At 37.4% G+C, this 13,417-nt stretch overlaps 1 protein-coding gene across 1 annotated transcript in view; it reads right to left on the bottom strand.

The window, feature by feature from the left end:
* Positions 1-13,417, bottom strand: part of SVIL (supervillin) — a gene marked incomplete at its 5' end in the record, with an annotated part of 73,095 nt that overhangs the window by 35,678 nt on the left and 24,000 nt on the right. The window contains 8 exons of the mRNA XM_080340371.1: positions 3,771-3,984; positions 5,229-5,799; positions 8,380-8,632; positions 9,853-9,948; positions 10,709-10,848; positions 11,220-11,281; positions 12,543-12,577; positions 13,232-13,402. Coding sequence (XP_080196497.1) covers positions 3,771-3,984; positions 5,229-5,799; positions 8,380-8,632; positions 9,853-9,948; positions 10,709-10,848; positions 11,220-11,281; positions 12,543-12,577; positions 13,232-13,402 — 1,542 coding nt within the window. The remainder of the gene's footprint in view (positions 1-3,770; positions 3,985-5,228; positions 5,800-8,379; positions 8,633-9,852; positions 9,949-10,708; positions 10,849-11,219; positions 11,282-12,542; positions 12,578-13,231; positions 13,403-13,417) is intronic.

Here is a 13,417-nt window from a genome sequence, read left to right as displayed (position 1 = left end):
TAATCCTCTGGAGTGCATCCATGCATGTGTGAAACTGTGGAGGAGACCAAGACGGGACTGAATTGCCACCATACAGTTAAATAATCTTCAGTAGTTATGTTGTCTCCGGTCAGCTTTGCTTAGAAATGATCTGCGATAACTGAAGCTGCAAGGCACTTTGGTCAGCTTTGGCCTAAGATGAGTTTGTTTTTAAAAATGTCTATGGCTGCCCAGCATAGGAGGCAGAAGGCAGAAAACCCTTTTTGTTTTTTCTTTTTAAACCTGACATTCCTGCAGGGTATCTGCCCCAGACCTTTGCTCCAAACAGCTTTGTTGATCAGGAAGAGAAAATCTGTAATTCTGAGAATGCTTCTGTGCCTCTGGAGACTCTTTTCTCCTCTGTTGTAACAATGGATTCTAGCCCTCCACTCTTCACTTGTGTAACTAACAAAACAACTCATTCCTAGACTGGGAACACACATTTGTCTGTTTTGAGCAATGAAATCACCACTTACAGAAATCTGTATACCATTGAAAACTTCACTGCTGTATAAAACGTAAAGCCATGCATTTGCTTCAAATGATTGAAACAGCAGCAAACTTGGACTATCCTGACTTGGAACCTTTTTGTTTGAATAAAGATGTAAGCACTACTGAATTGGTTCACACAAGCAAGCCCACCAGCTCAGTAGCTTAAAGTAGACAGCAGTGGATTCTTTGGAAAGTCTGCAAAAATAAGGCAATTATTTGGTATAATCCTTGGATTTGTTAAAGGCTTGCTGCCTAGTAGTTTCATTGCATATCTCTAGTTTGCCATTTTTGAAATATAATGAATAATCATTCATTATTCACTTTCACAGTTCTATTCATACTGCTTCTGCCTCCATAAGTTCATTTTCCAACCTGAAAAATATCTGTGTTACTCTTCTTGAAAGAAAAAAGCTTTTTAAGTATCTGCCCATCTTGGACAGCTTGCTCCACGTCTTTCACCTGCTACTGAGACAGAATGTCTGCCATCAAGACAGAATGATCACCATCCCAGAGGAGTCAGGATGGGTTCAAAGCAAAATATTTCACAACTTAAGGCAAAATGTTGGATTAATAATGAAGAGAAATTTAAAAAAAAAAAAATTTCAACAATGGTTTTGTCTAAACAAGGAGCATTTTATGAAAGGTCTTGGAAAAAGCCCTGGCAAAAAATGTCAAAAATGACACATCTTTCTTCTGCAGCAATATTTCAGTATCTTAGCTGCTAGTGTTATCCTTGAGACAGATTAAACTGGACACAGGCTTGGCTTTCACAAGTACTCCACTGGCTACGCTTGACCAGTTCATTTCAGCTAAATCATAAATCCTGCAGGTAAATATGAGATAAGTAATTAGAGAAAGGAAGCCAACTGTTAAAGAGTTCATAAATTCACTATAGTGGGGACTGGTCTGCGTAAGTCTTGCTCTGGCATCCATACATAAAAAAGGTTGAAAATTAAGTTTAGGCTGGGCTCTATCTGAGAAGGAATGAGTGATGGTAAGACCTCCACCAGAAATTAGTTATTGGTAGTTTTTTTAAATGGTAATCGTGGCATGCAGCTGACTTCTAACGTGGAGCTGACAGGGTGGCCTCCTGGCGACTTTGGTCTCCATAAATGCACAAAGGTAGGTACACGCAACTGATGCTCTATGTGAAGTCTTCCAAGACATTCCTCTTCCTGAAGGCAAGACAATTAGAAAAGGTTTCCACCGCTCATATGCAACACATCAGTGGATTGGCCCTGGCTGCCTGAAACAACACACAGCCAAAACTACTCACAGATATGAGCCTCCAAGCTGCATGTTTGCAGAAGAAGAGAGGATACATGTCTTTTCTTGCTTCAAAAATAATTATTTTCATTCTTTTGTATAATACAGGTAATTCTGAAAATGCCAAGTATGCACTCACAAGGATAATACTAGTTCAGTGAATTAAGTCTTTGTGGAAAATCACTTTCATCCTGATCAGCATGCACGCATCCTGCCCAAATATCATCACATCTGTGGAAAAGCTGTTCTTCCATAAGGTGAAAGAATGTCTGACACAGCCAGAAAAATGCACTGGATGGGAAGATGAAGTTAATGAATGCAAAAGGAAAGAAAAAAAACCCCAAAGTGTAGTAGTTAATCTTTAGCAGAAACGTTCTTTGAGGTTTATGAAAACTTGGCATCAGATATAGCCAAGTAAAAGAAAATGACTGGTTGTAGTTTTTTAATTCTGAGCCAAGAAGTAGACTACTGTGGTATTTTTGAAGGCTAAACAGTTTGATACCAGCTCTGCAATTTACAGATGTTTGCAGAATCAGAATGTACAAATTCCTGACAAGACAGCAGGTATTTTCCTTTGTCAGCTTTGGGACTGACTGGGCAGTCTTGGAGGCCTAACGAAAGCTATTCCAAATTTTGAGTGTGACCAACAGTCTTTAAAATGAGTTCCTCAAGAGATCAACTCAACTGAAACATTAAATTTAGGACCAAAACAGCCGCTAATACTTGGATCTTCCTTCCAACCTCTTTTTCCTCACCAGGATCATTTACCACCTATAAACGAGAAGTTACTCGTCTTATACCTTATCTGTCCAGACAGCTGACATATTTACAGAAGCGGGATGTAGGGGTGAAGAAGGCTGCTTTAAGGAAAGTAACAACAATAAACTGAACAAGTAAACGCGTCCTTCAGAAGGGGGACTAAGACTGCACAGCTGTTGTAGCTGCCCCTGCGCCCCGTCTTTATGTTCAGGGAATAACAGGGAGTGGGGATGCTCTATAAATGAGGATGACTTACATAGGTCCTAGAAATACATGAATTTAGTAACTACGCTTTGGAACCATGTTTAAAAACAAAAAGGTTTGAGTTCCTAATATCACACCCATTTCACAAATTGTGGGAATACTTTACATAGTGAAAGTTTAATTAAGCAGCTATTTTATATATTGGTTCTGCTTTCACTGCAGAAAACTGAAGTAAAAAAAGGCCCATTTGTCAACCCAGAGCAAATAATCGCAATTTCACTCACTGGACTGCTACCAGATCATTTTACAGTTCACATCTGAGTTTATACTCTCAAAGTTATAACTAAATTATGATGACTTTTACAAGCATTACAGCAGCTATTGCAGCTCTAACTGTGAACTCCTGCTGTCTGCACAAGTGCAGAAGACTTAACATTTTGGTTCAGATCAGAATGATCTTGGGTTGGAAAAAATATTTCTGATACTGCCACAAACCTGTCCAACCCTTTTAAAATCCCTACCGTAGGTTCTCAGAAGTCAAAATGGCGATCATGTATTTCTGAAGGAAAGAGGGAAAGAACATAGTCTAGCCCCAACTCCCTGTACGTGGTTCATTTAAAAGAGACTACTCCCATAGACGAACTGAAAACTAGCTATCAAAAAAAATATATTCCATTATATCTGTTGTAACTGAAAACAGAACCTGGAGAATTGTATTGAGTATATCAGTATTAACGTAACTAGAAAAAGTATTTTTACAACTTTTGTTTTCTGATCTACTTATTGGTTTTTCAGGTGGCTCTTTCAAAATCAGATTATCACGTTCACTTGAACAGTAATTCTCATTCACCACCATCGGCTTTAAAAGCATGTCAGGCAGATTAGCTGCAAGTTTCTGCTGTTAGTTTTTGACATCTAATAAAGCCCAATAATCACTGCTTAGCGTTTTAAGAAACAGGTTTAAAACTTTTTATACTATCAGTCTAACAAGTGTATTTATAGAGATTTTTTAAAAAGTGAAATTTAAGTACCTTTCCTTAATTGACATTGTTTTGCTTGAATTATCATCCTCAGTTGTTTGTGCTTTGTTGTCTCCGATGGAAAACATTTCACAGGAATTCTTATAAAATTTGCCTTCCAATTGTTCGGAGAGGTCCTGCAGTCTAGAGGATGCCACAGCTGCACTTTGTGAAGCTGTCCTCATTGCTGACGTGCTGGTGAGTTCAGAAGTAGGTTCAGCGTGGTCTGCCCATTGAAAAGAGAAGTGCTGAATTAGAGTTAGCGCTATTCTCAAACATATTTTACATTACTAATACTGAAGCAGCAAATGTTTTAACATCCAAATGACATGCCATCCCAACAGAGAAAAAACTTCTGGCTGAGTTAGAGTACAAAGATTAATTAAGCAATATTATCTGCTGCTTAGACTGGCCATTTGTGACTGAAGTTCACATATTCAATACCCATTTTTTTTTTTTCAAGCAGCAATTACATCAGAGGCAAAACTCCCTTGATGAAAGATAAATGCACCATTACAGTTATCTTTAAAAAAACAGAAGCCATCTTCATTTTTCATTTTGAAATTTTACAATCACAACACCTTTCTGATACACAACTGCTTCTGTTTTATCCCACTCTATCTGCCCTGCAGTCACTGAGAGTTAAATGGATAGAATGGACACTGCTTTTCAGGAATACAGGCAGAACTATACCTTCCTCCTTACGTCTGTTCAAAGACCATCAGATTCAAAATAAGTTAACTTCACAGGATGAAGACAAAAGTGCTTCTACCATTACAGAGTAATGTGTTCATCTACCCCATCATAGTAAAACAGAAAACTAATATATCATCCTTCTAAATTCAACAGAGTAGAAGGCTTTATGCAATGATCAAATTGACTGATTATTTCCAAAGCACTTCACTTAAAGATGGGTGAGTTCACTTATTATGTTTGAATTATGCTGTGCATAAACAAACCTAATTGCTTTGGGAATTACCTGACCGCATTTCATGACCACATTCAAGAGAAAATAAGAGCAGTTTTGCAAAACTAGTTGTCTCAAAATTATCCACTACTAGCTGTATATGTACATTTGTAGTTAATCCATAACTATATATGCACAAGAAGGCAACAATTAAGAGCAGACACTTGACTCAGAGAAGGAAGTTCAGCTTGTTCAGCATTTTGGAGGTAGGGGCAAAAGAGGAAAGGATAAATCTTAGCTTCAACATATAATACCACTTCTTTCAAAGTAAATAAAATCTGAATAAAATTGAGACTTTTTAAAGGCTGCAAAATGAAAGAATAACAAAGAGAAAACTGTGGTTGTAAAACTTAAGATTTCACAGCTATTTCTCTACTTTTAAGTTGTGTTAAAAAGAGGAAAAATAACCAGCCTTGATAATGCTGGAAATGAATATGTTTAAAACTAGAGAAACACCTTTGTTTGCTGAACAAGACTACACCAAAAGCAAGTATACGCTGCACCTCTTTGCAAAGTCTTGCTTTTCGTAACACTTTCAAAATCCATCTTTTCTTCAAAGGACTGGCCTTCTTTGACTTCCCATTTCCCTTGCATGTGAGTATTGATTTCCTTTTGTTCAAGAGGCTGAAAAAGTGCTTGTGAACTAAACAGTTCCACGCTGCCCTTCCTCAGGAAGCTGTATGTTGCCTCTTTATGGTAGTCTCCTGTTTTTTCAGGAGCAGGATGTGTGGTTTCTTCCTCAAAGCAGCTGTACTTTGTAATTTCATTACCTTCATGTGCTAGAAACCTCTTTCTCTCTTCTTCATGCTTCTTTGATGTTCTGTTGCTTTCTAGTGCTTCCACTGAGGGCTGCCACTGCTCTGACTTCTGTGTCCGTTTTCCTGAAGAGTCTGACTTTTCTGCTGGAGAGTGGAATCTCAAATCAGCTCTAGCGGCAGCACTCACGCTTCCATCACCAGCTGGCTTCATGTGCAGGTCTCCAGCACGCAGCGGAGAAAGGGCAGATGCCATCGTTGAAACTGACGTTGCAACTGCAGCTGGCAGGGGAGTAATTTTTTCACTTTCACTTTGTACCTATGAACAACAAAAGAGAAGACTTAAAAGCTCTGAAATCATCAATTCCTGAAGAGTCTAGTCACATCAGCTCTTCAGAGATGTGCTTCCATATGAATATAGTGTTCTGTAAGCGTAGACTAGAAACAGATGAGGAGAGCAACAATGCCCCCATAATTTGTCTGCAAATGGATTATTCCACTCAGGGAATAAACAACTGCATGTGAACAGCAGCATCTTTAGTAAGAAAAGGTGTATGTGTAGCATGCAACATGACGTTGTGTCAGAGCTCCATACTGACGTGGTACTGTGCAGCACTGGGGAAAGAAATCAGTTCAGGTTCCAGATGCTGGGTGACATGCCATGTGCCCAAGCTAATCAACTCTGCATCTCAGCAGGGCTAATTAGCTTTGGCACAGCTCTGCTCTGATATGGTTACGCAGCTGCCAGCTCTGGAGGTAGCTCAGTGCCAGAAACTCTGCTCCGTGCTGTCCTGCACAGCGCAGGCATTCCTGATGCTTCTGCCACATAAATCACCTTCACGCAGGACTGTCAGTCTGTGACTTTTTCAAATACTAACGTTGGCTCTCATGTACAACTCTGAGCAAAGTATTTGAATCTAAGAAGCATATTAAAAAAACCACTCCAAGTTTGCTTTGCCTGCCTCTACAGTGGAAGAGTTATCTTTTCTATTCTTCTAACATAATAATTTTATGAAGTTTTCCTAGAGACAGTTAAGATGCAAAACTTTTCTGACATTTAGAACTGGGCTTTGTATTCCTCAAAGGAGACAAAAGCTATGAAAGAGACTGACAAACATGCCTGCACACACATCACAAGAGGTTTTTTGTTTGGCTTTTTTGTTGTTTTCTTAAACTGCAGGGTTAGTGAACCGCATGCAAAAGGAATGGACAAAATCACACCAGTAGGAGGAAATCAATGGAAAACTTAAAATGCACATGCAAATCCCATAAAGCATGGACATCAGAGTCATTCATTAAACAAATCGAAAAGCAGAGCTAAGACTACTACACTAGTTCAAAGATTCCAAAGAAAGATAAGAAAATAGTTACCAGATTACTCTTTTTCCATTGCATCTATCAGAATTAGAAAATTAGAAGAGATCAGCAAAGGGATTTCAGCTTTAATTACAAGATGTTTACAATTATGTATTTTGGTAACAACACTTGTAGTTATCTATTTTGATACCTTTCTTTTATTTCTTCCTAGAAAAACTGTAAGTGCATCTCAAACCATCCCAACACTCCAAATGAACAGTTTACTATAGAAAGGCTTTTTGAAAACACACTCCCATTCAACTTGGTTCAGAGTCAACTCTGATTTCTTTTGCAAGGTTCAGAAAGAGATGACAAAATGTCTTTACTCTGCATTTCCCTGCTTGAAGAGTAAGTTTGTTCTGTAAAAGTCTGACAAACCAATGTGACTGTCACTGGCTTCTTCCCTACCTGCTTCAGCCCACTTCTGTGGATCACCTTTCTGGACCCCATCAAGTTAGTGACACAACCATTTAAAAGGCCAGGCTGTGACAGTGGTTGGCATGTGGAAAATGAATGGAAAGAGGACTATGTGAAGTGTTGAAAACTTGCTAAAATAAATTTGCCAAATATTTACTACTTCTTCATGCCTAAGCAAAGTAGGCATAAAGTACAATTATATATCTGCACAGTTTTGCATCAATACGGTTAGGGGAATCCTGCCTTCTCATTATTCTATTATTATAATATGGAAAATGTATAATCACAAGTGAAACATACAGAAAGAGAAGGGTAGGAACTTTCTAACACTCAGATTGATACAAATCCCTAGAAATACGTGTATAGCAGTTGTGCTTCACTGTTAAAGTGATTTCTTTTAAAGCTGTAATACTAAGGGACTGATGTTTCTGCTATTGTGAACATCAGCTCTGAAAGACCACTGCTGGCCCATTTTATGCTCAGACTTGACTAAAAAGGCATTCCTTTGCAGTTCCAATTATATGAAGGATTCCAGAACAGGAAGCCCAATTCCACTGCACATATTAAATAATTTCATTTTGATCATGGCTTCCCGAATTTAAAAAGTATCCTGCTTCTAGGGAAAAAAAATAAAAATCAATTCCCCCTCCCAGAGGAAAAGACAGAATATGTCCTGACTAAAAATGGAAATACATAGTGCTTTCGGGAAAGAGTCTGAAAGTTGCACATGACAAAGCTCCAAGATTCCCTGAAAATACATCTAAAGCACAATGATATATATGTCACAGGTTTTACCCCTTCGGTCAGGAATTTATTTTTAGAAAACACGTAATATTCTACCGGAAAAGACAGACACTGTGAAAGGTACAGCATGCACCAGTCAGGACGATGATATACTCTTGAATTACTTAAAAAAGAAAAACACACCAATGAAGTTGAACATTTTAGAGGATGTTGTTCCTCAATGTCAGATGACAGTTTCCTGACAAGTTTTTTCCTGTGAATATGTCATGACCACAGTGTGCAGCTCAGAGCAAAGAGAAGGCCAGCTGTTATGGCATCTTACACTGAAGCTGTTTTCTCCAATAAAAAGAAATAAATGAAAAAGAGCTGAGATTGTACTTACCTGCTCAACTTCCCCAAGAGTGACTGGCTGAGTTTGGTAACGAGCATTCATTCTCCTGTGCCTAATATCTCCTCGACTCCTTGTGGAGATGGCCCTGGATACTGGTTGAGACAGTTTGTTAAACAAAGCCATTTTTTCTGCCAAACTTAAGGTGGAAGAATCTGGTTCATCCGACTGATCTTGCCCCATTGCCTCTTTGGCTGCTCTTATCTCCTCTTTTGCTAAAATTTTTTGGTGTGCTGATGCCTGCAAGCTGAAGAAAGAGAACTGGAAATGAGTTTTGAAGGAGCCATCATGAAGTTTTAAAATCTCAACCTGATAGAAGCAGAAGAACTGCACGTGAAGCACAATAGCCAATGTAATATAGCAGCCTAAGTGGTTATGCAGTGGTTCAACATTGGCATGATGAATTCTAATTCAACAGCTGAAGAATTAAAAATAAGTTAAATTTTCATTCACAATTTCATTTGATTTGGATGCAACAGTTTTTTTAAAAGGGGAACTCAAGACTGAAGAGAAACTTTTCAGACCAATCTCTTCACACAGAATCCAGAGCTATGGAGAGACATTTAAGATGCCTCCTGTAGAACAAACGTGGGTCCTACAGTGCAATTTACATGAAATTCAATTTTATTAGAAATCATTTGTGTAGCAGAAATGATAAAAACATTTTAAAGATGGATTTAAATTTCAAGTTAGTGTTGTTTTTAGGTTAGCATAAATTGTAATGCCTCTTATAATTAGAAGTGGAACAGAATTCAGACTGTCTTTTCTTTTATCTGGAGTAACTCAAGAACAACAAATAGTTTTGAAATATACTCCATTAATTTTGAAGACTGATTGACCAATGCTGAAGGTAGCCATATTCATTCATAAAAGCTGTAACTGCATTTGTCTCTACAACAATATAGCTAGATTCAACTACATTCATTGAATTTGTATGTTTGTTCGTTTGTTTGTTTTAAATCTGTCGTGGTGTCTGCTAAAATCCTGTCATTCACAACAGGCAAACAGTATTCTGCAACTTTACCTATAGGTGGTGCAATTTCTTATCTTTCCTTTAATTTTGGAAGCTAAAAAAAATGTATGTAGAGACAGACAAAGAGCGTATGTACTGCTTGTGAAATCAAGCACCCAGCTTCGCTATTTTCATCTCAAGATGACATTACTGTATTAAAAAAAAAAGTACAAAAGCAAAGAGGGTTCTGTTAGGTTCGCTCACATGCAATTACTTTATTTCACAGAGAAGAATACACTTCTAGAATGGGTAAGTGTGGTTAGAAAGGTCCTGAAAACAGATGCTTGACAAAAAAAAAGCTGCAGTGTTTTGTCATGCAAACATAAATGAAGTTGACGAATGTTTTAAATATTCTTGACTTGACACATTGAAAGGGCATTCAAGACTTTACAGACGCATCTGCTATTGAGGAATCTTGTGCTCCATGTAACATGCATGTTTATCCCCCCCAGTACCTGGTAGGTTGTACAGTGCTCTTAACTAGAGTGGGACTAGGTACTCTTGTCACTACTGTGTGGCTATTCACAGAACGTGAAGCAGGGGTAGTTTCACTTTAAAGAATTGCCAAGGAGGGAAAATTCACAGGGAGAGAGAAGAAAAAAGCATTAAGAAAAGCAATACATGAAGTGTTAACTACAGAAAAGACCAAAACCAAAACAAAACAGAAAAAAACAAACAGCAATGATTTTTAATTCACTGAGTTATCTGCTGTGACCTTTGCAAAATAGCCTCAAACACTTTGAATGAACTAAACACCTAGAGGAACAAACAAGTTGTCTCAAGGTTACTTGTTACCCATAACATAAGCTATCTTTTAGTAGATCATTAGATGAACGCCCATTCACCTTTGTTTAATTTTCCCCCCAAATTACTTCAATTTTTTCAGGAAAATTTCATGATGTATGACCAGAGTGAAAGAAATGAATTTCCAAAAAGTCCGTTTGAGATTTAAGAGTGCAAAAGGTTTTCCCCAACACAAATACATTCCATAAGAAATGGTGCAGATTTCCCCCAGCGCAAATTATCTTTTTCATTTGAGTTACAAAACAATGCTGTGACTAACCCCATTTACCTAATCTACAGGTTCATAAGCCTTCTATCAAATTACAGTTCATACAAATTATGCTTTACTAGTCCCTCTACTTCTCAAAGTGAATTTCAATACAGCTTCCCCTGTGGTTCTCAAGGAAGTTGGCTCTTAACTATAAATGTTTTCCATGCTACAAAGTTGTAAACACCACATATATGGAACTTATTCCCAGATTTAAAAGCTGGAACCAAAGTTAGAGCCAACACATGTACAAGACTTACGTAGCTGCAATGACCACTTCCTCACTGGTAATTGGTTGTGTGTGCGATCTATCCTGCAAACGCCGCAGTCGTCTCTCTACTGCTGAACTTCTTGTAGGTGGCTTAGGAATATTTTTCATTTCAAATGATTTTTCCATTTCCTAGGAGGATATATGTCATGATTAAAATCATGGAAGAAAAGTTCTAAACCACTACTTTCTTTCTAGTTTTCTTGAATGCAAAGTAGTAAATTTTGCAAATAGCCATCTTTGAATTAGGAGCTAGGTGTAATTGCACAGTAGGTACGATGGAATTAAAACTAACTACACATCTCTCCAAATGACCTCCTTAAAGAAGGTCTTACAGCAACAGGTCTACTGTATAAGCAGGTAAGAGAAAGTAAAAAGAAAAAGTTATGTAGCTTGGACTTGGTTAACTGCATTACATTTCATTCTAATGCGCTTTGGGTTCTTCAGCATCTTGTATATGAAATGTTTCACTCAACTTTCTATTAAGAAAATGCAATACTTACTCTAAAAAGCAGCCTCTTTGCAGCTACGCTTAGTTTGGCTCGGTCATCCAATTTTTCTTCGTCTATGCAAAGGAAAAAAATGGAGGCTGAACATAACGAATTAAGCTTAAGTGCAAGGTTTGGGGTTTTTTTGACTAAATTATTTCTGAACTCTTCAAAAATTATGTTTTACTAAGACAAGAAGCATCACCAGCAAATAAGATGGCTCTTACTCCCTTTTAACAAAAGACTTACCATGAAGCCAACTGGGTAAACGTCACTTGTATTTACATGTATTGCATCAGAGGAAAATTCTTAAGAGGATGTGAAAACAAAAGACTTGTCTTCTGGACAGTTCATATGCTTTCAAGTTATGCAAACAACCTTCCATGAAAAATCAAACTTATTATACTAGATAACACATAGGCTAAGAAAATAATTAGACCAAAAGACTGTTTCAAAGCTCGGTATTCATCCTGATGTATAGAACATCTATTTTCTACTAGTTGATCATATAAGATGGTCTCTCCTGGAAGCTCCTCATTCTGATTGCCACCTTCTGGCCCCATTTTTCAGAGGCTCAGCTGGTATCCTTAGGAGCTGAAATCAGTATCCTCATGATCCAAGAGCCGGCATCTCAAAGCTGCAGAGAATATCCAGCTTTTAAATAGCATAAGCATTAAATCTAAATTTAGGTACTCATGAGATTACCTACTTAATTTGTGCCAGACTTGACAAGAGGGAAAGAGAAGCAAGATGGCAGGCTGAATTATATAATTTAATAACCAGCATCTTGCGCCTTCCTTAGCTACAAAATGTCACCAACATCAGTTCCACACTATAGTAAAGGCTTTTTTAGTTATTAGTCCTAGATCACCCACTAAAATGTGTATTTTTTTCCACCAAGTAGCTTATTTATTGTATAAAACAGAAAAAGAAAATACACCACCACCAAAACCAAACAAAAAACAACTCCCCCCCAACAAAAAAAAACCCAAACAACAATCAAACAAACAAAACAAACAAACAAAAACAAAGACAAACCCCAACCAACCAAAACTAAACAAAACCAAAACCAATCTATGTTGAAAAATGTCAAGCCATTCCCCCCTTTGCCTCCCATATGGAGTTAGGTATCCATACTCAGACATTTTCACATAAATGAATTTGAAATCAAATCTGTAGTAGACATGGCTCATGGAAAAGTGGTACTTCAACACATTACAGGTAAAGATAGGTATTTTCAGTTGGATTTTGTTTGCTTTATCAAATAGCTTTTCAGTTAAAATAAACTAAAACACACTTGGTCCCATTTCTTCCTTAGAAAGTAGTTTAGTAACATACCTTCAGCAGTTGGTATTTCTGCACTCAAAATCGACCTAGTGAAAAATTATCAAAGAGAAAGAAATTAGTTGGAAACAAGATATCAAAAATTAAATTCAAACTGCATCTGAAGTAGCCGGACCTCAAAAGTCTTAAGAATGGGGAAACTTTATCTATTTTTCAAGTTTCAACAGTTTCTACTCTGACATCCTCCAATAAGGCAGAAAGGCAAGCAAATACAGCCAAATTTAAATACAGTAAAGGAAAAGCATTTCCAATTCATCTTGCAGAAGGTAAAAGCCTAAGATTTGCTGCCAGCTCTTTTAACATAAAATATGTAGCTTTGGTTGTTTACAAAAAAAAAAAATGTAAATGATAAAGCAGAGTAGATGGAAAGGAAACTGTTTATACAAAACCAGACAAAAGCATTTATCATTAGACAGAACTAGTCAACTATAATACCTTGTGATGATTCACTGTTCATCATTTTACATTTTTCATTTACAACAAATTGGTTTACAACAATTGATTTACAACAAATTGGTACTGGTTTAGTTTTTATTTTACAAGAAGCTATAACAAACGCTTGTTTTTAAAGAGAAACAATAACCTTGCAAAATATTTATGTTAATAAATGAACAAAGTCTCTTCACAAGCTGTTTCATGTCCACCTGCACCAGAATGCTACACAGAGCTAAGCACGTGCCTACCTATCTGTCTCCTTTCGTTCTGCTGATGTTATAGGTTGGGTTTTAAATCTCTCAGAAGTCTTTCTATTTTCACCAGGAGAAAAATAGCGCCTTGGCTTTCGTGTCCCTCTTTCACGGTCACCATTGGCAGACAAAGCGCTACCTGCCGTTGACATCTCAAACCGAGATTCACTTTTAAGCCACATG

Source organism: Nesoenas mayeri (assembly GCF_963082525.1).
Source record: "Nesoenas mayeri genome assembly, chromosome: 2".
Lineage (NCBI taxonomy): Eukaryota > Metazoa > Chordata > Aves > Columbiformes > Columbidae > Nesoenas > Nesoenas mayeri.
Note: the sequence above shows the minus strand (reverse complement) of the source record. Positions and strands in the feature narration are given on the sequence as shown.